Source organism: Xyrauchen texanus, chromosome 8 (assembly GCF_025860055.1).
Source record: "Xyrauchen texanus isolate HMW12.3.18 chromosome 8, RBS_HiC_50CHRs, whole genome shotgun sequence".
Classification (NCBI taxonomy): Eukaryota; Metazoa; Chordata; class Actinopteri; order Cypriniformes; family Catostomidae; genus Xyrauchen; species Xyrauchen texanus.
Genome location: NC_068283.1, coordinates 45,972,219 through 45,994,916, shown reverse-complemented (window position 1 = coordinate 45,994,916; position 22,698 = coordinate 45,972,219). Strand labels below are relative to the sequence as shown.

Below are 22,698 nucleotides of genomic sequence, written 5' to 3'. Positions count from 1 at the left end.
CCTCAGCACCCACGATAGTTTTATTTTTATATAATGACGTCGAGGGCACATGAAAACGGGAAGAATATGGGTTCCTCCATGAGCGAGAAAGCTCTTCATGGAGGTTATCAAAGAAAGGAAGGGACTGATGAGGCGTTCCCTTCCCCAGATTGCTAGATAAATATCTATCCCCTAATGGGTTTGGGAGTTTCTTTTTGGCGTGTCCAACTAGAGTCTGGCAACCGCACGAGTAACCACATCGAGCAATTCCTCCGCTGATTTTTTATCGCAGATGGAAAGCTCGGAGGCGGGAAGAGAATCACCCCCATGCTACGAGATCATGTGAAGGACCAGCTGGGTTTGGGGAGAGAGCGAGAGAAAGTGACAAACCCGTCTCTTGCTCCTCAGCCAAATCCATACGAGAGCCCCACGAACTAAGCGTGGATGCTGACTCCCAGACGCGAGCGAGGCGAGCGCGAAGTACTTTGCCAGAAAGCAAATCGCAGTGCTCGCATCCGCCCTGCTGCAACGCGAGAGCAGTGTGCTCTTCCCCCAAACAAACAGAGCAAAACTGTTCATCGTTTGCCCCGGCTTTCAGTCATTCTCTCTTTTAAAAATATATATATTATTTTCTTAGAAAGAAGAGGAAAGGAGAAAAGGTTCACTGCACACTGCCTAACAAAATCTAACTCCTAGCAGAGGAAAGAAAGTTTTGACAGGGTTGTAAAACACACACACACACACAGAATCGCTCTGAAAAAATAGGATCTGATGACAACTGGTGACGTTTATAGCCTGGCCAGAGGTGCATCTAATGATTACATCAGCCGAGGCTATAAATTCCGGTCAATGTTCATTGACGTGATACACACATATTCACAGCTTGGTCACAACTAGGATTGTTCCCAAAAGTGCTTAGCAAAAGCGCAGCATCATAGTGAAGCTTTTTGTAAAGGGAACATGTGTTTCTGGTCAATCTTGGAATAATATTTTGATGTGATTATTCATATAACCAGGTTTGGGCCATACAAATTACAGGAGTTTCCCGGTAGAAATAACAAAATGATAGGGGGGCGGGAGATAGGTGTGAAATACGGGAGACTCCCGGGAAAAACGAGAGTGTTGACAGTTTATGGTGTTGAGACTTTTTGTTTAGGGTAATATAGTTAGTATACTACTGTTAATATAGATTTAAACATATAAAGAGTGTATTTATCTGGATATGCAGCAATCTAAACACTATATATGAAATGGTCTTGCTTTTATCTTATTCTTGATGGAAAATCCAGTTTAAGCTGGTAGCTGCATTTTGGAACATGGGAGCAGATCATGTGCAGAATCTCTATTCTCTCTGTCCTCGTGAGAGATGAGATCCTGTAGACCCTGATACAGTTTTACTTGTGCATTACTGTAGATATTTAGTGCATTATATGATTGTGCTTTTTATACGGGAAAACAACTTGACATCAATATGAGTAATAAAACACTCAGAGTCACGATTTCAATCATTCTGAGATCATTTACTGAAGTTTTTGTTTCATACATGCACAGAATAGAAGTGAAGAAGAGCTGGTTAACAAAAGAGACTTCAGTTATTATAGTCACATGCACAATATGATTCAAAGTGTCATTGTTATTAGTTTTTCTGAACATGAAATATTCTAGATCCGACTTCTTATGAACAATAATGATGTATTAATCATGTTCTCATTCTAAGGTTTAGTAGATTATATGCAGGGGTCAGAGGTCATCTATCAGTCATGAACACTTTTCTGAATGTGTCTGAAGTTCCAGTTATTTCACTATAATAGAGTCACATGTTAAAATAAACTTTACACAAGAATAAAACTACTGTAGATGATCTAGACAGAGTCTCTTGTGAGTTTTCTTCACTGCAGACTTTATTCTGGTCGTGTTTGTGGAATGAGGACCTCAACATCTGCAAAACACTTGAGCAAAACAAGTCGAGAAACAACAAAAGCCAAACAGGACGACTCTGAAAGTATTTCATTAGTAGAACTTGAAGGTTGTAAAATATACGTCTAAAACATTAATGATTAGAAATATCAAATATATCAATGGTTTAATGAAGCATGAAAGAAAGTAAAATAATAATAAATCTCTCAATTCTATATGATTTAATAAATGGTGAATCAAGTGGTTAATTGATGATTAATTATATGAATATTATTGATCATTATGAATAAATGCAGTAAAATAAAAATGCATATTCTCTAAATGAATAATCAATGTTATTACAGACCCTCAGTCACCCCTCAAATAACATACATTACTTTACATGTAATAAGTATGATGATTTAAATAAAGATAATAACAGACAATCATAAAATATTGATTAACAGTTAATGAGATTAATATAAAGACAAAATGTAAAGCAAAGAGATTAAAAATGCACAACACTAAAGATTGTATTTCAGTTAGTTGATCCCAGAGAAACTGATGCTATTAGAGACGTCATTAACTCAGTCACCATCAGCTTGTAGATAACTCAAATGTGATAGAGGAGGACTTATGTAGATGAGCAAATGAATGCGCTAATTAAGTTACTGAGGTGCTAAATTAACACCAGATGGCGTGTGACATTTACTAAACAAGTGACGACGCACACACACACATACTCTCTCACAAACACACACACACACACACGCTCTCTCTGAAACACGCTCTGTCACACATCTGCACACAGACACAGACACACACACACACACACACACACACACACACTCCGCTGTGCATCCACCTCGGGTGTGCATTATTTTTCAACAATTCAACGGACCAGAGTCAATAATTCCTTACATATGTAATATATGTAACCGGGACATTTATATTTGACTATATTCAGACTCTCAATAGCATCTTGCTTTGAGTGCTTCTTCCACTTCTCTGGAATCTGACCATAGCCCTGGAACTTTTTATCATAATAATTTTCCAGATCTTTCTTGAATCTGCACACAACCCACATCCAGTACGGCAGCTGAGAGAGGTCAGGAGTGATGCTCCAGTTAGCATAAACACCTCCTGCTGTTCTGTATTCTTTGTATTTATATGACTTATCTGATGATTTAAATCTTTTATTACTTGTCACTAAAGTTGTACAAAAATCAGCACAGAGATCCCGTGTTCCTTCATAATGCCATCCGTTCAGTCCATCCACTCGATGGACAGGAACACTGTGATCTACAGTATGGTTTGGTATTGTGTTGGTGCAGATTGCTCCACAGAAAGGACATTGAACCCAACAGCACTGACAGAAGTGACCAATCAGAATCTCATCTGGTCTGTACTTACAGTCCAGAATTACTGGAAAAGTCTCTGTACTGAATTTACTGCTTATGTCTGATATTACTGGAGGAAGTTCTTTTCTGATCACATCTTCTAGTAGTTTGATATCAACATCATCATGACTCACTCCACTGAAGTCTTTTATAGAGAATATCAGCACATCTGAGAGCTTCTGTGTGAAACACTTCAACCACAAATCAACATCTCCACTGTTCACTTGAACATGTTCAGTAGATTCATGAGCTGCTTCAACATCTCCACTGTTCACTTGAACATGTTCAGTAGATTCATGAGCTGCTTCAACATCTCCACTGTTCACTTGATCATGTTCAGTAGATTCATGAACTGCTTCAACATCTCCACTGTTCACTTGAACATGTTCAGTAGATTCTTGAGCTGCTTCAACATCTCCACTGTTCACTTGAACATGTTCAGTAGATTCTTGAGCTGCTTCATCATCTCCACTGTTCACTTGAACATGTTCAGTAGATTCATGAGCTGCTGTCATGATCTTCTGCTGCAGGAGTTTGATGTTCTTCATCATCTTGGGCCGAACACTGACACTGAACTTATCAGTGATGTACTGACTGACTTCATCTCTGATGAAACTCTTGAAGTGATCTCTGGGATTATGAATGTAGTTCATGTATTTGTCAAAGTTCTCCTCTTTTGCCAGTGTCTTCAGGATGTGTTTCTCCAGTTTAGATCTGTTTCCATTCAGTGATTCACAGTCTGTTCTCATTTCATCTGCTAAATCTCTGGCAGTGTTTTTGTAGACACTCTGTTCAATGGGATCTTTCAGTTTCTGACAGATGATCTCACCAAAAACAGCAGCTGATGTTGAACCACGACAGTATTTCTGGAAAACACTGAAGTACTCTCCTCTCTTCTTCTCCATGTAGAGAACAGGATCATTGGCTTCTCTGAACAGTTTGTGTTGGTCAGTGAAAGTCTTGTTTGATCTCTTATAGATGGAAAACACCAAATCCATGAAGAATTCATTCTTGAACACATATTTTACAGGCTTTTCCTGATGATCAATGATTCTTGACTTTATATAGTCTGTGAGTTCTTGAATGTAGCTTTTGTTGTAGCCCATCTTTGAAATGTTATATGCCATTATCATTTTGTCTGTCTCATGAGCAATTTCATTGGCTAATGTTCTTATTTGTGTTTCATCCTCTTTAGACAGAGCAACACCTAACATCTCTTTTGCTTCTCTGATGATATTTCTAACAGGTCCTGTAATTCCACTGGATTTCTTTAACCGTACATAATCTGAATAACTCGAGACAGAGAAAATATCCCTGTTCTCTGTCAAGTGATCTACAGGAGAACTTTCATTGATGTCGCTGAGGAGTATTTGCACATCTCTTAATATGTCAATGTCTTTGATTGTAGGAGTGTCTCTGATGATCTTCTTCACATGCTGTTCCCAAAAGCAATCAAACTCTTTCTTCAGTGTTTCTTCATCATTTGCTTTGTCTTTTAGTTTTAAGGCGAGTGTTTTGCTCTTTTCAAAGAGAGTGTTTTCATGATGTGTCTTCTGAGCATCAATCTCTTTCTTCAGACCTCGCTGTTGAAGAATCTCATTTAATTTTCTTTTTGTTTCTCTCACAATGTTTTCTTGAAGCTCTTTGATTTTTATCTCAAATGAAGTTTTCCACTGAATCAGTATTTCTTTATCTTTGTCTTTCTCAAAGAAATCTGACATTGATATTTTCACTTCTTCACTTTTCTCTTTCAGTTCTCTTTTAAGATCTGCTTCATCAACCTCATGAATTGTTTCATTTTCTATTTTGTTGTGCAGTTTGTTTTCAATTTCCAGCATGGTACTCCGGAGACTCCAGGTCCAATTGCTGTATTCTGTCTCCAGTTTCCTGTATGTTGAAATCTCCAGAGAATTTCTGAAGCTAAACACAAATCGTTCATTCTGTAAAGCCTCCCAGAGATCTCGAATACGATCTTTCAGGTGTGTCAACATCATGCCATCTGATGTTGAGGCATGTTTAAGAATTGTTTTCTTTAGATTTTGAATATTTTCACAGTAGTTTGGGTTTGGTGGTGCCATGGGTGGGCTGCCCTCCCAGAGTTGTGCAAAATACTTCACATCATTCTGAACATCAAATTCAATGACATCACTGAAACTTTCTGCATCACAGACTTCATCTTTAGCAGCAAGTTTTGTCATTTCATCCAGTTTCTCCAACAGTCGTCTCCTTCCCTCCATGTTTTTCTCTCCAGCTGTGATGTCTGAAACATTCTGATGCACAAACATGCAGCTGGGATTCAGATTTACCTTCTTCATCCTCAGGAAGGCCTGAACAACAATCTGAAGAGTGTCCTGCATCTCAGATGGGTTTTCTCCAAAGATGTTGATCAATGTCAGTTGCCCAAGACCCACAACAAATGTGGCCAGTTCATTGTCATGAAGTCTCGTTGATCTTCCTGCAAGTTCTAGAGCACGAAGTCCTTCAGTATCAACCACCAGAATATAGTCAAACTTCAGCTGTGCTTTCATCTCCTCTGACACTCTGACCAGCTGCATGAAAGCTCCTCTGGTGCACCTGCCAGCACTGACGGCAAACTGCAGTCCAAACATGGCATTCAACATGGTGGATTTCCCAGAGCTCTGAATCCCTAAAACTGACAGCACAAACACTCTCTGGTCTCCCAGTTTCCTGATGAGTTCATCTAGAACAGCAGAGATCCAGATCAGAGGAACATGAGCAGCATCTCCATCCATCAGCTCCAGAGGAAATCCAGAGATCATCATCTCTGCTGCAAGACTCGGGAGAGAAGAGAAGTCAAACTGCAGACCTTCCTTGTTCTTCTTCACAGATGAACATGATTCATAGATCTGACCGATCTCTCTCAGGATGTGCTCCACACCAAAGTTTGCAGCCTGAAGTTCCTCAGATATTTTCTCAAGTTCTCTTTGATCATTTTTAAGTTGTTCTCTTTGTTTGGTTTTGAGTTGCTCAGACTTATTTTTCTCTTTCAGGTGTAAGACTGTTGACCACTTATCATCATATTTGTGATGTAGATCAGAAAGTTCAGTTGAGGTGTGTTCATCCATGAGGATCCCAAGCCATTTCAGGAAAACAGTTTTATTATTGGTGGCATATTTTTCATTCATTTCATTAATAAAGTACTTCATGAATTCACTAAGCACAGATTTATTCTGCTGTTCACGGATTTCCTTCATCTCTTGTTGTTTTTCACATTTTTCCGTTTCTAAATTATTTCCTTGAGGTCGATGTAGTTCTTTGTTCTTCTGACACCACTGATGCCACAGTTTTCCCTGACAGGGCAGAAATGATTCTTTGATTTTTGTCAGATCTTTATTCTCCAGTAATCTCATCATCTGCTCTGCTGCTTCTTTTCCTCTCCTGCAGTCTTCATCAACATCTTCATCTACTCTGATATATGAGTGTTTGGACACATCTTCAAGTCTGAAAATGGAAGATGATCCTGAAGATGAGATTAAGAGACAATCATTTATAGCTCTTCTGAGTTCTTCAGACACATCTGACTGATTTCTGTCTTTCAAACCAATTTTGTATTTTTTTGTTTTATTTTTCTTAATTACAGCAAATTTATCCTCAGTAAAAAGGCAAATGAGTGGCTTTGAGTCCTTGATGAGTTTTTCAACTTTTGTCATGTTTTTGTCATCCCTGTTTAGTTGTGGTAGAATAACAACATTGACTGAGGACATTTCAGTGAGGATCTGCAGCTGTTTCTCATGGTCTCCTGCATCTCCATGTAGATTACAGAACGCAACACACTCAGTAAATGTATCCGTGTTTTTTCCAGACGGGCAGTACCAGGCGATCTCCACCACTCCATCCATCAGTACTCTGGTTCTGCTGCTGCCTGGGCAGTTCCTGTGGAAGAACGTGTTGTGTTTCTCATTGATCAGACTGTTCATCAGCTGAGACTTGGATGAGGACACTGAGCCAAACCTTAAGAAACACACCATTGGAGTTTCTGCCTTACAGACTGACTGGACTTTACTGATGATTTTACCTTCATCATCAAATGTCTTCCAGCTCTTGTTGATTTGTCTGAATGTCCAGAGAGGAAACTCAATGTGTTGTGTGAATGGATCAGGTACAAGCAGAGGCAGAGCATACTGACACTGAGACAGTTTAGTCACCATCAGCTGCTTCAGGAAACTATCAGCACAATGAAACACGGCCATCTGAACATCCATTGGGTGAACAGGATCTGATCTGCTTGTTCCTTCATAAAACAAAGACGTTGTATTGAAAAAATCATCTTCATCCTCAGACGAGTCATTGTCTTTGTGTTGTGTGTGTTCTTGTTTTTTGGTCTCTTTAGTTTTAATGTATCTTGCTCTGTAGTCCATCAACAGTAGTTTTTGTAGGAATGTCTGAAACAGTTCCTCTTCAGCACAAGACTCTTGAGACTGTAATGAATCTGCAGTTATCTGAAGAACATCTTTTCTTTCCAGTTTGTTTTGCAGTTTGCCCTCCAGATGAAGTCTCTGAAACAGATGCTCTCTATTTTCTCTTCTAGTCTTTTCCTGTTGTAATTCTTGACCTGGACTGACTCCTGTTGTCCCAAAGTTCATGTTTTCTCCCTATTTAATAGACAAAACAATAACAATAAAATATAACATTAATACACTTTGAACATTATTTTCCAGTACAGAAACAACGTTCCTGACCTTATTTACTCAACATTAAAGAATTACAAAAACTGAACAAATGTGATAAACACACCGTAAAGTGTCATGGAAACATATTCAGGTCTTTAAAGAACCGGCACATACATTATCACAAATGGATCTAAAAAGTAACAGTGTAAAATTTCAAAGCAATTAGAAAATAATATTATAATATATTCTGATATATTTTTATGTTTTATTTTATTTTAAATCAGGACAAATCTAGAACATGATTAATTAATTTCACGTTGAAATTTCATGAGACGCAACTGTCTGTCAAACACATATTGAGCTTACACATAAGATATTTACAAATTCTTAATAAATGCACAACCTATAAAATTTCAGTAGCACACCCAAATGACAACATCCATATTAGACTTTTCTACAGCTCATTTCTATAGTTTACTTCCACTTTGTTTCTTCATCAAATGGCAATTAAAAATGTTGGGCCCTATTTTAACGACCTGAAACGCAAGTATCAAGCGCGAAGCGCAAGTAACTTTGTGGGCGGGTCTTGGGCGCTGTTGCTATTTAACCGGCGGGATAAATGACTCTTGCGCCCGACGCAAGTTTAAAAGGGGTTGGTCTGAAATAGCTTCATTATTCATAGGTGTGGTTTGGGCGTAACGTGAAATAAACCAATCAGAGCGTGACCCAACATACCCTTTAAGAGCAGGTGCGCATGTTGCATGGCGGATTGTTATTATTATGGCGGATTTACCAGGCGCGCGCTGCATTACTATCAGAGGAGGGAAAAAGAATTAAATTTATTCTGTTTAAATCTTTTCAACCTAATTTTCAGTTTGTGTTTTTTTTTTTTTTTTTATCAATTACTGTTTGATATTGATTTTTCATTTTGACAAATGTAAATAAAGAAATGTCACAAAAAAATATTTTCGGATGTTTTGGACTCGTTCTCTCTGAATCACGAATATATGCATGGTTATATTTTTGAAATGTAGTCGAACATTAGACCGAGATTAATTTGCTTTACCTCACTATAGATGACGCAGCAGCTCTTCTGCCAAATAAGCTCTCCTGTCCCGTGCTGCTGCTGCGGGCATTTGGGTTAAGTGGCATCGGCACATGCAGTTCACCATCACGTCTCCTTAAGTACTCTAATGTTTCCTCATCTATGTCAACAACACAACCTTGATTTATGGAAATGTTGTGTAAAACACAACATGCCACAAAGAATGCTGCAACTTTTTGAGGACTGTACTGTAAAGTGCCTCCTGACCTATCCAAACACCTGATGCGCATTTTCAGTATGCCGAACGTTCGTTCAATTACACTGACACAGCGTGTTTGTGTGTGTTTTCGATTAAACCGTATTTCACTCATTGTTGCTGGCATCAAAAATGGTGTCATCAGCAACGGATACCCGTTGTCCCCTAATAGCCACACATCCGACGGGGGATTCCCCTCGAAGATGGCAGGAATGGCAGAGTTTGCTAGTATAAATGAGTCGTGGCTCGAGCCTGGATAATTCTCAAAGACATGGGTGATTTTACTATTAGCATCGCAAATGACTTGTATGTTGATTGAATAGTTCCCTTGCGGTTGACGCATTTTTTTACATCTTCATGGACAGCACAATGATTTCCCTCATGTGTTAATATTTTTCCTTGTTATAATGTATGATTTGCAAAAATAAAAACTGCTGCATCTGTGTTGATGAGAGAATCAAAGTGTATGCGCGTTGTGCACCCGCTACATTATGGCCAAGCATGCGCGCTTAAAATAGCATTATGAACAACGCGCAACGCGCCACTGACTTTAGACTAGGTTTTTTCTGGTCAGTGGCGGAAGTGTTTTCTGGAACTGCAAAATAGCAAACATGGCTGTTTGCGCCGAAACACGCCTCGTTTTTGCGCCGACCCGCCCAGCGAGCGCAAGTTCATTTCCTAGTTTACCGACGTGCGTCTGTGGAGGGAAAATCCCGCTTTGCGCGGGTGCAAAATAGGGCCCATAAAGTCAATCACTGAAACAGAAAACACCTTGAGTAAAAAATAACATGTATAATATGTACATAATATGTTTTTTTCATTCCGCTTTTAGCGCTCAAAAACACTAAATAGCAACAAAATCTACCACAGGACTGTCCTACACACCTGCTTGTCACTATACGGTTATACCTTTCTGAAACGTTTCTGGTTAGAATTAAATAAAAGAACAGTTCATCAGTGATGAGTGTAATATCGTCCCTCCTCTAGCTCCGCCCCTGCGGTTAATAACGCTCTTTATAATGAGAGTGCATTGTGTTAATAAGCTTTGAAAATAACAATAACATCAAATCATCCAATGCTGGGATTTATGTGTATTTTTTTCAGAGACAGATGCAGCTGTAACAGAAACAATTTCAATATCACAGCGAAAATATGCTAATATGATAAAGTGCGCGAGTAGAAGCGGCCGAATTGGGCTTCCTCAGAAGGGTGGGGGGCTTCTCCCTTAGAGATAGGGTGAGGAGCTCAGTCATCCGTGAGGAGCTCGGAGTAGAGCCGCTGCTCCTTTGCGTCGAAAGGAGTCAGTTGATGTGGTTTGGGCATCTGGTAAGGATGCGCTCTGGACGCCTCCCTAGGGAGGTGTTTCAGGCACGTCCAGCTGGGAGGAGGCCTAGGGGAAGACCCAGGATTAGGTGGAGAGATTACATCTCCACACTGGCCTGGGAACGCCTCGGGGTCCCCCAGTCAGAGCTGGTTAATGTGGCTCGGGATAGGGAAGTTTGGGGCCCCCTGCTGGAGCAGCTGCCCCCGCGACCCGACTTCGGATAAGCGGTTGAAGATGGATGGATGATAATGTGCTATTGAACACATAAGTTCAGTTATTTAATAATTGGATTAATAAATATAATTATTTTCCAGAACATGATTTACAGTTTAATTTAATCATCAAAATCTCACCTTCGCGGTCAGCGAGGATGTTGCTCTACAGGTCCGGGAAGGGAGTACAGGGTGGCCCGCCAGGTGGTAGGGCTTCCAGGGCATAGATGGAGCGCAACTGCCCTATCCACCTGGGGAATCGGCGTGTACCCGTGGCACGCTCCACCGTCGAGGGTGGCGAGGGTGGATGAGCAGGTGGCGGTGTGACGAGTGGAGAGGGGTGCTCTCCACGAAGATGTCAGCTCATCATGCACCTCCGGGAATAACGGGACCGGGGGTCGAGGCTGTGAGCGGCGCCCAGACCCCAGGAACCAGTCATCCAGCCGTGATGGCTGTGGGGTGGATGGAGGGTTCCAATCCAAGCCCACGCTGTTGGCTGCCCGGGAAAGCATGTCGGTCATCTGTGCATCGGCCTCAGCCTGGGCGTGCAGGCCCGAAAGTGGCAGCCCAGGGGAGTCCTCAGCATCAGATACCACGGCCTCCGATGCCGCGACGAGCGCATCTGCTTCAATCGCAGGAGGGTAAGCGGACTGGCTGTATGGTGAGTCGCCATTGCCTCGAGCACGGACGGGAGTCAACAAGCGTGCCGGGGTGCGGGTGGTCCGAGGGGGCATACCCAGCGGAGCTGCACCTGCTGCCATCCCCAAATCGCCTCCATCGCCAACCACATCGTCCTCAATCCCGTGGGAAGAAGAAGCAATGCAGGGGGCGGCTGGAGTGGCTTGCTTACGGTTGTAAGCAAGCCGCAACGTTGCGACTGCAACGTTGCGTTCTCGCAGTGAGAACATGAACCATCCACAAACGCAGCCTCGGTGTGATCGCTACCCAGACACACGAGACAACGCCTGAAGCGGAGAGCACTCTACCGCATCCAGGAACAACACAGGGGCGGCATCTTTATAAAGACGCATCCTTAAAAGGACGTTCAAAGCCGCTGTGTTTTGCTCTTTTAAATAAAATCACTCTTTTATGAAAAAAGGACTCGTGAGAGTTATTTTTATGATCTGCAACTGTCGAAGCGCCCAGAGGCAGGAATGCACAGCCGTGCAAACAGGAGAAAGCCGCTGTTGTGCGCCGTAGAATCCAACAGCATGCAGCAGAGGAATGACAGGAACTCTGTGTGTAACACGCACCAATTGCAGACACAACCATCGGCTCCGAAGAAATTTTCTGAATGGACTCCCGTATTTGCGCCACTTAAATACCCGTATGTCCGGGGGCGGGATATGCAAATACTGGCTGCCAACTTCTCATTGGCCTTTTTTCATAGATCAGAGGTGAATATTGGCACTCAAGAGAGACCCCTAGTGTCGCTTCTCTGACACAACGTAGAGAGAGCGACAGAAGGAGAACTGTTGTTACCGTAGTTTGCTTTTAACCTAATAAAAAGATTAAGATGTGGAGTAAAGTCATAAGACGCATTGCCGTAACCATCTACGAAGACACCGAGGTCCGGACATCTGTCAATTTTTCATATTCAGAAATAAAATTCTACTAAATTAAAAATCAGTGGTTGAATTGCAATTATATTCCCTGTCTGATTGGTCCAAGATGGCGGCGCGGTATCACGCAGCGGCCACTCCGGATCCAAAATGGTGCTATTTTTGTTAAAAAAGCCTGACTTTTGCGACACATGGACATCGGAGCAACCGGTGTTCGTTTCTACCATCGCCAGACACTACTGAAACATAAGACTCATGCAAAAACCAAGCTGCATGATGACCTGTAGGAGGCACTACGCGTATTCGGCTTGCTGCGGAGACCAGGCCTCCAGTCCTCGGTGTCGCCTGATGCCGGTGGCCAGGGGAGAGGACGCGGAAGCGCGGCAATGCTAGGCTATAAACAAACAAACCCTAGCCGGCCGGCTCTCCCGTCTATCCTGCTCTCAAATGTTTGCTCCCTGGACAATAAACTGGACTATATCCAGCAGGCTACGCAGCGTGAGTTTAGAGACTGCTGCGTCTTTGTTTTCACAGAGATGTGGCTTAGCGACAGAGTTCCGGATGCCGCCATTCAGCTAGATGGGCTCACCTCGTTTCGTGCCGACAGAAATACAGCTCTCTGCGGTAAGATTGGTGGTGGTGGCTTGTGTGTTTACATCAACATGGAATGGTGCAAGAACTCTATGCTAGTCTATAGTTACTGTTCATTGCTATTGGAGCTTGTGACTGTTAGATGCAGACCTTTTTATTTACTACGGGAATTCACCACTGTTTGCATAACCGGAGTTTACATTCCTCCCAGCGCTAATGCTAAGGAAGCACTCTGTGAACTGTATGGGGCTATGAGCGAACTGCAGAACGCTCACCCCGATGGACTGTTTATTGTCGCCGGAGATTTCAACCATGCGAATCTCAAGACAGTGCTCCCTAAATTCCATCAGTATGTGGACTTTGCAACGAGAGGGGCGAACGCCGCTTGATCTTGTTTACACAAACATCCCAGGCGCGTACCGGGCAGAGCCCCGCCCCCACCTCGGCTACTCAGACCACATCTCGGTTATGTTAATTCCAACATACAGACCGCTCGTCAGACTCACAAAACCGCTTCAGAAGCAGGTGAAAAACCTGGCCAGCAGGAGCCATCTCTGCTCTTCAGGACTTTTTTGAGCGTACTAACTGGCACATGTTCAGGGAGGCTGCAACATATGGCGATTCTAGCAACTTGGAGGAATACACAGCATCAGTGACCAGCTACATCAGCAAGTGCATTGATGATGTCACTTTGTCCAAGACCATCACCACAAGCTCCAACCAGAAGCCGTGGATGACTGCAGAGGTGCGCACGCTGCTGAGGGCCCGAGACTCCGCCTTCAGAGCAGGTGATAAGGCAGCCGAACGAACAGCTAGGGCCAAACTGTCCCGGGCCAAAAGAGAGGCAAAGTGCGCACACGCCCAGAGAATCCACAGTTGCTTCCAGGACAGCGGTGACACACGGCGCATGTGGCAGGGCATCCAGTTGCCTGTGACAAAGATGCCTCCCTTCCAGATGCGCTGAACGACTTCTACGCTCGGTATGAAGTGCATAATGACGTGGTGGCGAGGAAGACCACCCCTCCTCCCAACGACCAGGTGCTCTGTCTTACCACGGCAGATGTGAGGAAAACTCAACCCACGGAAGGCTGCTGGACCAGACAACATTCCTGGCAGAGTGCTCAGAGGATGGCAGACCAGCTAGCAGATGTTCATACCGACATCTTCAACATCTCTCTGAGCAGCGCCATCGTTCCGATGTGCTTCAAGGCCACCACCATCATCCCCATGCCAAAGAATTCTTCGGTGTCCTGCCTCAACAACTACCATCCCGTCGCACTCACACCAATCATCATGAAGTGCTTCGAGAGGTTCGTCATGAGGCACATTAAGACCCAGCTGCCCCCCTCACTAGACCCACTGCAGTTTGCGTACTGTCCAAACCGTTCAACGGACGACGCCATCGCCACAACCCTCCATCTGGCCCTCACCCACCTAGACAAAAAGGACTCATACATTCGAATGCTGTTCATAGACTTCAGCTCAGCATTCAACAAAATCATTCCTCAGCACCTGATTGGAAAGCTGAACCTGCTGGGCCTGGACACCTCCCTCTGCAACTGGATCCTGGACTTCCTGACTGGGAGACCTCAGTCAGACCAGATCAGGAACAGCATCTCCACCACCACTGCACTGGGGCCCCCAGGGCTGTGTGCTCAGTCCACTGCTATTAACTCTGCTGATTCACGACTGTGCAGCAATGCACAGCTTGAACCACATCGTCAAGTTCGCCGATGACACGACCGTGGTGGGTCTCGTCAGCAAGAACGAGGAGTCAGCATACAGAGAGGAGGTGCAGTGGCTAACAGACTGGTGTAGAGCCAACAACCTGTCTCTGAAAGTGGACAAAACAAAAGGAGAGCACAGGGTGAACACTCTCCGCTGAACATCGACGGCTCCTCTGTGGAGATCGTCCAGAGCACCAAATTCCTTGGTGTTCACCTGGCGGAGAGCCTCACCTGGTCCCTCAACACCAGCTCTATCACCAAGAAAGCCCAGCAGCGTCTCTACTTTCTTCGAAGGCTGAGGAAAGCACATCCCCACCCCCCATACTCACTACATTCTATAGAGGGACTATTGAGAGCATCCTGAGCAGCTGCATCACTGCCTGGTTTGGGACTTGCACCGTTTCGGACCGCAAAGCCTTGCAGAGGATAGTGAGGACAGCTGAGAAGATCATCGGGGTCTCTCTTCCCTCCATCAAAGACATTTATAAAAAACACTGTATCCGCAAAGCAACCAGCATTGTGGACGACCCCACACACAAACTCTTCACCCTCCTGCTGTCTGGTAAAAGGTACTGAAGCATTCGGGCCCTCACGGCCAGACTGTGTAACAGCTTCTTCCCCCAAGCCATCAGACTCCTCAATACTCAGAGACTGGTTTCACACACACACACACACACAACAACAACAACAACCGCCATTCGCCACTAAGTGGCGATGACGTCACCACGACGCTTGTGCCAGGCTATGTGCACATTAAGGCCACGTGAAGTGTTGAACGCCCGCTGGCAGGAGGTCACGGGACAGATCCAACAGGTGACATGGGTCGAATGACTGAGATGACTGGCTGATGCACCACCTGTGCCCCCTACCGTGCCAACTTGCTGTGCTTTAGCCACCCTGCGCTCTGCTCGTTGTTGTGAGCGTCGCTCCTCTGCCCTCCGTTGTTGTTGGAGGGCGACTGCCTCCAACTGGCCAGCAGCGTCCTTTACAAGCCTCCTCCAAAGAGGCCGATCTTGACACCGCTGGTACCAGTCATTGGCAAGTCCACTCAGCTCCACATCCCCCTGTACCACATCACTCCATCTCTTCTCCAGCCCGTGCTGCGCCCACTTAGCCCCCTCTATCCGGCCAAACAGAAACTGTTTAGGCATGCGGTGGCCAGGCATGCGGGCTACATGACCCAGCCAACGCAACCTTGCCTGCCGTAGGAGCTCACCGATGGGACTTTGTCCACATCTTTCAAAGATTTGTGAGCTCCTCACACAATCCAGCCTGGTTAAACCCAGGATGGATCTTAGGCAGGCCAGCCTAAATGTTTCTAATCGGCGATGATGTTCCATTAGGGGGGTCCACGTTTCACAAGCATAGAGAAGGGAGGGAATGACCGTGGCCGAGAATACCTGAAGCTTCGTGCGGAGCGACAAACCGGGTAGCTTCCACACAGCGTTACGCAACCGATGAAAAGATAATGCCGCTCGACTGATTCGGAGTGAGACCTCTGCTGTCAAACCGGAGCTGGTCATAAGCACACTTCCCGGGTATGGAAAACACTCCACTCTCTCCACAACTGCCCCAGCACCAATAGAGTGTCTGATGGTACATAATACCCAGGAAGGTGCTTTGTTTTGGTTGGGCTGATGTTAAGGCCCCATCTCTTGGTGGCAAGCTCCAGGTTCATCAGCAGCGCCCCCAATTCCTCCTCTGAGTGAGCAGCAATTACCAGATCATCAGCATACATAATGTGGTTGACCAATAGGGAGCCATCCCTTGACTGCACCCGGGCGTCGATCAACCTCCCATTATATCTATACCAGATGGAAATTCCTCCAGTACAGCCATCGAAGGCTTCACGAACCACGCGGTCGAAATAGATATTAAATAATGTGGGAGCCAGAGGACATCCCTGTCGCACTCCCAGGTGAACAGGGAATGGCTCCGACTCCTGACCACGTAGTTTTACCCGGGCCCGCTCCCCATCATGAAGGTCCTTAATGATCGCGAGCAGTGGGTCTGGGACTCCGAAAGCACGAAGAACAACCCAGAGCCCAGGCCTACTGATGGTATCATAGGCCTTGACCAGGTCAATAAAGCAGAGATGTAGGTCTTTCTGGAATTCCCTACACCTCTGCTGAAGCAGACGGACAGAGAATATGGCATCCTTGCAAGACCTACCCTTCCTGAAACCACACTGGGGCTCCGCAAGTCTCTCCTCAGCGTGCCTGGCAAGGCGATGTTGAATAATCCTTGCCAGGACCTTTCCCGGCACACTGAGGAGTGAGATTCCCCTATAGTTATTACAATCTGAGCGGTCCCCCTTTTTAAAGAGAGGGACCACCAGGGCATCCTTCCAATCCTGCGGAACCCGCCCAGTGGTCCAGACTGTTGTTATGATGTCATGTAGGGCAGTCTGTGCACAAACACCACCCTCCCTCAGCATTTCACTGGGGAGATCATCTCTGCCCGGTGCCTTTCCTGGTCTCAGGCTCTGGATCGCCTTCAGTACTTCCTCCAAAGATGGCACCTAAGCCAGCCACCCACAGGGAGCGACTTCTTCCTCCATTATTTCTGGCACCGCAGCCCCAGCAGGGTCATCCCCACTTTGTCCCACAATGTTTTCCAGGCTCAGGGACTTCCCCTCCCCCAGGACCTCACAGAAATGCTCAGCAAATCTGCAAACCTGTTTCTGGGGGTCGGAGATTGGATCACCGTTTTTCCCCCTAATGATGGTAATAGGTGTGGCGCTGCAAGTAACCTTTTTGATGGAATTAAAGAGCGATTTGTGATCGCGGGCCACCGAGGCACCGTGTGACACACACACACACACACACACACACACACACACACACACACACACACACACACACACACACACACACACACACACACACACACACACACACACACACACACGTTGGTGCAGCTATCCTTATGAGGACTCTCCATAGACATAATGATTTTTATTCTGTACAAACTATAGATTCTATACCCTAACCCTAACCCTACCCCTAAACCTAACCCTCACAAAAAACTTTCTGCATTTTTACATTTTCAATAAAACATTGTTTAGTATGATTTTTAAGCGAATTTGAATTATGGGGACATTAAAATGTCCGCATAAACCACATTTATAGCATAATACCCTTGTAATTACTAATTTGTAACCTAAAAAAATGTTCTCATAAACCACATAAACAAGCCCACACACACACACACACACACACACACACACAACCTCAATAACTGCTAGAACACTATCTCATAGTATGTTATGTTTATGTATTTAGAAACGGTCATATTTTTGCACTACTGCGTACTGGTCAGCGCTGCACAGTCTCTGTTCATTGTCAGAAATTTCTTGTACTGTCCCGTACTTTTTGCACATGTTTGCACGTGCACTTTATATAGGTATATATAGGTATTTTATATAGGTGTTTTATTTAGTTGTGTAGTCTCATCTGTGTTTGTCCTATGTTGTTTTTATGTAGCACCATGGTCCTGGAGGAACGTTGTCTCATTTCGTTGTGTACTGTACTAACTGTATATGGTTGAAACGACAATAAAAACCACTTGACTTGACTATAATTCAGTTTAGACTGTTGGCTAGAGTATTTAGTGTCCATATACTCCAAAAGTGCCAAGAAATGGTGCTACCTGATTAAACTGTGGAATGTAATATATTATTACACAGTCTGCCTCAAAGTGAATTCCACTCAACCCAAATGGTGTAGATACACCACCTCAAACCAGACAGCTTAATTATCAGAGGCGAACATGTATCCACACCTTTGTGTCACAGCACATGGGTTATCACATTCTCATGGACATCAAATGATTATAGGACAGGAAGTGGCAACGGGCCATCAAGAACCACTCCTGAGAAATGAGCACCAAACTTTTGTTAAATCTAATATACAGTAACTTCATTTACATCAAAAGTGTCGACTCATTGACATCGTGGGTGGTTTGAGAAACTGATTATAGATTCAGTTTACAATGTTCATTGTTCAGTCTGACTATGCTGAATCCAAAGTGCTTCATGTGTCACTGCAATAAAGACTTCAAGATTAATGACTATCCACTGTCCTTTTATTCTTACACCTGATAAAAATCAATTTCATTTAAACTGATTTTTCTAAAATCACTGATATAATTAAAAGATATTTGAGGCACTGTTGTAGAAATTTTGATACTCATTGATCAGTAATAGTCAATACAGGGGAATGCCTCTGTGTCTGAGGGATGCAGAGGGGGAGGATCTGCTTCTGTCAGAAAACCTTGGGATAAAAGAGTATAAAATACAAGTCAGCCCTCCCTTTCTGGGTCCCACTCATGGCACAGATTAACTCCTGTGTAATGACCGGGTCCTTCTTGCAAGAATAAATAATTTTAAAAGACTGTTTGACTCAAGAATGTCTCTTACGCAGTGATAATGGTTGGTTGATAATTTTTTTGCCACAACAATTTGGTGTCAGAATAGTGGGATTCCTTGGAAGTGCCTTCTGGGCCTGAGTGCGGACAGTGTTTGGCCACCTGGCTCTCTCGTGAGTTTTAAGAGAGAGGGGCCGACCGCACCAGGGCCAGGAGAAACTCCACTGGAATCAAATGAAAATGAACCCATGGCAACCCAAATATCTCTGGTAAGGGACGACTAAATTATTTTCTTTTGGTATGAAAGTGAGTGAACCATATTGGCTGAGACTGTTTTTTTGTGTGGTCCGAGTGCAAGAGGTTCTCGAACAAAGACTGAGACCTGATAGGTCAAGAGGTTTTCTAACAGAGACTGAGTTCTCGCAGAAATTGTTTAATTAGGTTAGCTGAAATCGAAGATTTTGAGCAAATTGTAATTAAAGGGTAACTAAACCCTAAACCAACTTTTTTTAGTTAATGATCTGTAAGAATGGGGCTTTATTAGTACTGGTCATTGATTCAAGTAATTTTTTTGACATTTGTGTAGAAAGTGTTTTAATTCTACAATATATGTTGTAAAAACGTCTGAGTGCTGCCCTCTTCAGGTTGAACGGTGGCTACTGCAGTTGAATTTTCCTATTGGCTGTTTGCGTACTTCGTGACATAAGCGGTGACAGCTGACGTAAGCAGGTTCAAGCTCACCACGCCAGATTCATGTACATGTCGTCTTGCGACCGTGTGAGGAATAATAATAACATAGAGTCTGACAGCAGCTGTCAATTAATCCGTCACTACGAGTCTCAGATGCGCACCCCCCACCGCTCAGCCCCGCACTCGGTTCGTTCCCTCTATCCCCGCTGGGGTCTGCCCACTTTTCCAGGATTTTCACATATTGCTAGTGGGTGGAGTCAGACTCTGAGCAGGTGTTAAGTTACCCTTTAACAAAGCACTAGGGAGTGCACCCTTAGCTGATCTTGGGTTTAAAATCAGATCTGTTGGAGACGTCCGACAGATGATAAGACGTGCGTCGAACAGTAACCCACAGAGGAACAGAAACAGCCAGGATGGGGAAATCTCAAAGCAAGCTTGCCGAATTTGATACACCGGTGTGCTGTCAAATGAGGGAAAAACTATAGGAGAATCAGTGGAACAGGGCAGCGGGGCACAAAAAGGTTGTTATGGCTGTGTTCAACATGTGTGCAAAGAATGTGAACAGACAGTGGGCTGTTGCTTTAAGGAAGCAGATAGAAGAGAACAAAAGCAAATGCAGAAAGAATTAGCATGTAGGGTTGAAAATGTGGAATGTAAAAATAAAATGTGTGAAAGATCTGTTTGTGTGTCAACATCACCAGAACCGACTAATGAAAAGTATGCTGTAAAGTATGTTTTCCCACATGCAACGACAATTGTGCCAGTGCCGCCGGCATACAAACATCACTATCCCGTGGCAGAGCTGAAAGCCCTGAAACTGAACCCTGACCTCGACTGCTCTCCGCCCAGAAGACAAGCACCACAAGCAGCTTATCCCCTCTCTGACGGTGAAGGAGACCTGAATGAACTTTTTTTTCCCCTGAGACCTGAGATCGCACAAGCAGTGAAAGCAAGTTACATTGAATGGAGCGGGCGATTGACCTCCACCCTGGCACATGCTGTACACGCAGAGCAACAGCTGCTGACAAAGAAAGACAAAGTCAAGGCGAAGGGAGAGATCTTCAGCTGGCGACTGCAGTCTAATGTCAGCACCACGAAACCACAGCAGAAGTGGGCCGACAAAAAGAAGAGATGCTACAGAAACCAGCGGAAGTTGAATTGCGGCTTGTGTGAGACTGTCAGGAGAAGAAAAAGGCAGACTGAGAAGGATAGGAGAGCAGCGAAGGTGAGAGCCGGAGACAGGGTGATCAGCAGCTGCTACAAGACAGGGAAGTGAACATTTCTTTACCCACACATACACTGATTTACTCACTGTTCTCTGCAATGAAGACAATGCTTGCGAATCTTTCAGTGTGACTGATGAAGTTTTATGTGATAATGTTTTGGATGAATGTTTGAGAATGTGCAAAAGTTCAGGGTTTTTACAAATGCAGAGATATCAAATGTTAGTTGAGGGGACATTAGTAAAAACATTTTTTGATTCTGGGTCTGGCCATTCTAATTCTATTTGACTTGCCATGTGTCCCAAAATTGACAGGTTCAGTGCATAAAGAGCACTTTGGCCTAGGGCCACTTGTTTTCTGAAAAATTCACAGTGCCCTTAGAGTATGAGTCAGAGGAGAATGAGAACATTTAAACATGCGTGTTTGTGTTCACCAGCTTGTCCGGTACCTCTAATGGCCAGAGATTTAATGTGTGAATTAAATTTGACCCTTACTTCCTTTGGAATTAGCATTGAAGAAGAACCACAAATATGTTGTTCTAGATTTGAACCACAGTGTGCCTATGAATGGCATGTGAAAAATGATGATTGGGCAAAAATGATCTTGAAATTGGCAAAAGGATCGAACAATGTCATTTAACACAGAAAATATGACGCCTGACCAATTGCATTGCACGTCACATGTCGTAATTGAACGTGAACTATAATCTGAGGAGGGGTGGTTTAACGGGGTAGAAAATGAGAGTGTGAAATTTTATAAGATTTTCTGGGCAGAAGGCTCTCAGCTTGACTGACAGAAAAACAAATGCCGTTCTATTTTGATAGCAGGGAACACTGAGGCACCCTAATCAGTGATCAAGGCCAAAGAGCAGCTGTGAGCAGATTTGGGCCCCTTTGTGAGAGAATGCATTAAAGCAACAGATTGGGCTAAATAAGTGCAGGAGTGAAACACAGCAAAAGTATAGGAGCATTTATGTCAAAATGTGATTTTGAGATCGAGGTACAGAGAACTATAACTGCTATTATGGAGAGTGCGGTGGAGAAACATGGAAGGGGGCTCTGACAGGAGTACCTCCTAGGTTATGGGTTAAACACAAATATGATGTGGGTTTAATCAAAGGATGGGATAGTCAAACCAAAATCTGATTACAGACCATGTCAAGTGCAATGTCCCCTAAAAGGGGAGTCATTGCAGGGTATTATGCCAGTTTTTGACTCATTGTTGAAGGAGGGCATAATTATAACATGTCATGATTCTCCAGTGCACACTCCAATCTTCCCTGTGAAGAAAATTAGAGACAAAAATTCACCAACTGAGTGGTGATTTGTGCAAGATCTTCAGGCCGTAAATTCAGCTGTCATTGCTAGGGCGGCACATGTATCAAACCCTTACACAAGTTTGACACAAATTCTGCAAAATGCAATGTACTTTACTGTGGGGGATTTGGCTAATGCTTTCTTTAGCGTACCAGTGGACCAGAAGAGTCAGTTTTGGTTTTGCGTTTGATTTTGACAATAAGGGTCATACGTTCACATGGTTGTGCCAGGGGTACACTGAATCCCCAACGATCTATAATGAAGCGCTTCGAAGAAGCCTTGAACCCCTAACACTGACAGCTGGAACGGCTTTGTTGCAGTATGTGGATGATTTGTTAATCTGTGCATGTGATGAAGCTATGTGTGTGACGGACTCTGTGTCTCTCTTGAAGCACTTGGAACAGGAGGGACACAAAGTCAGTCTTTCGAAATTGCAGTTTGTGAAACAGGAAATAAAGATTCTGGGACATGTCATCAG

General features: G+C 44.0%; 1 protein-coding gene across 2 annotated transcripts in view; it reads right to left on the bottom strand.

The window, feature by feature from the left end:
• Window positions 1–1,519: 1,519 nt before the first annotated feature.
• The window catches only part of LOC127648266 (interferon-induced very large GTPase 1-like), a 399,776-nt gene continuing 378,597 nt past the window's right edge, over window positions 1,520–22,698 (bottom strand). For both annotated transcript variants that reach the window (XM_052132852.1, XM_052132851.1), the window contains one exon: window positions 1,520–7,888. In XM_052132852.1, the coding sequence (XP_051988812.1) occupies window positions 2,768–7,879 (5,112 nt within the window). In that variant the 5' untranslated portion in view covers window positions 7,880–7,888 and the 3' untranslated portion in view covers window positions 1,520–2,767. The remainder of the gene's footprint in view (window positions 7,889–22,698) is intronic.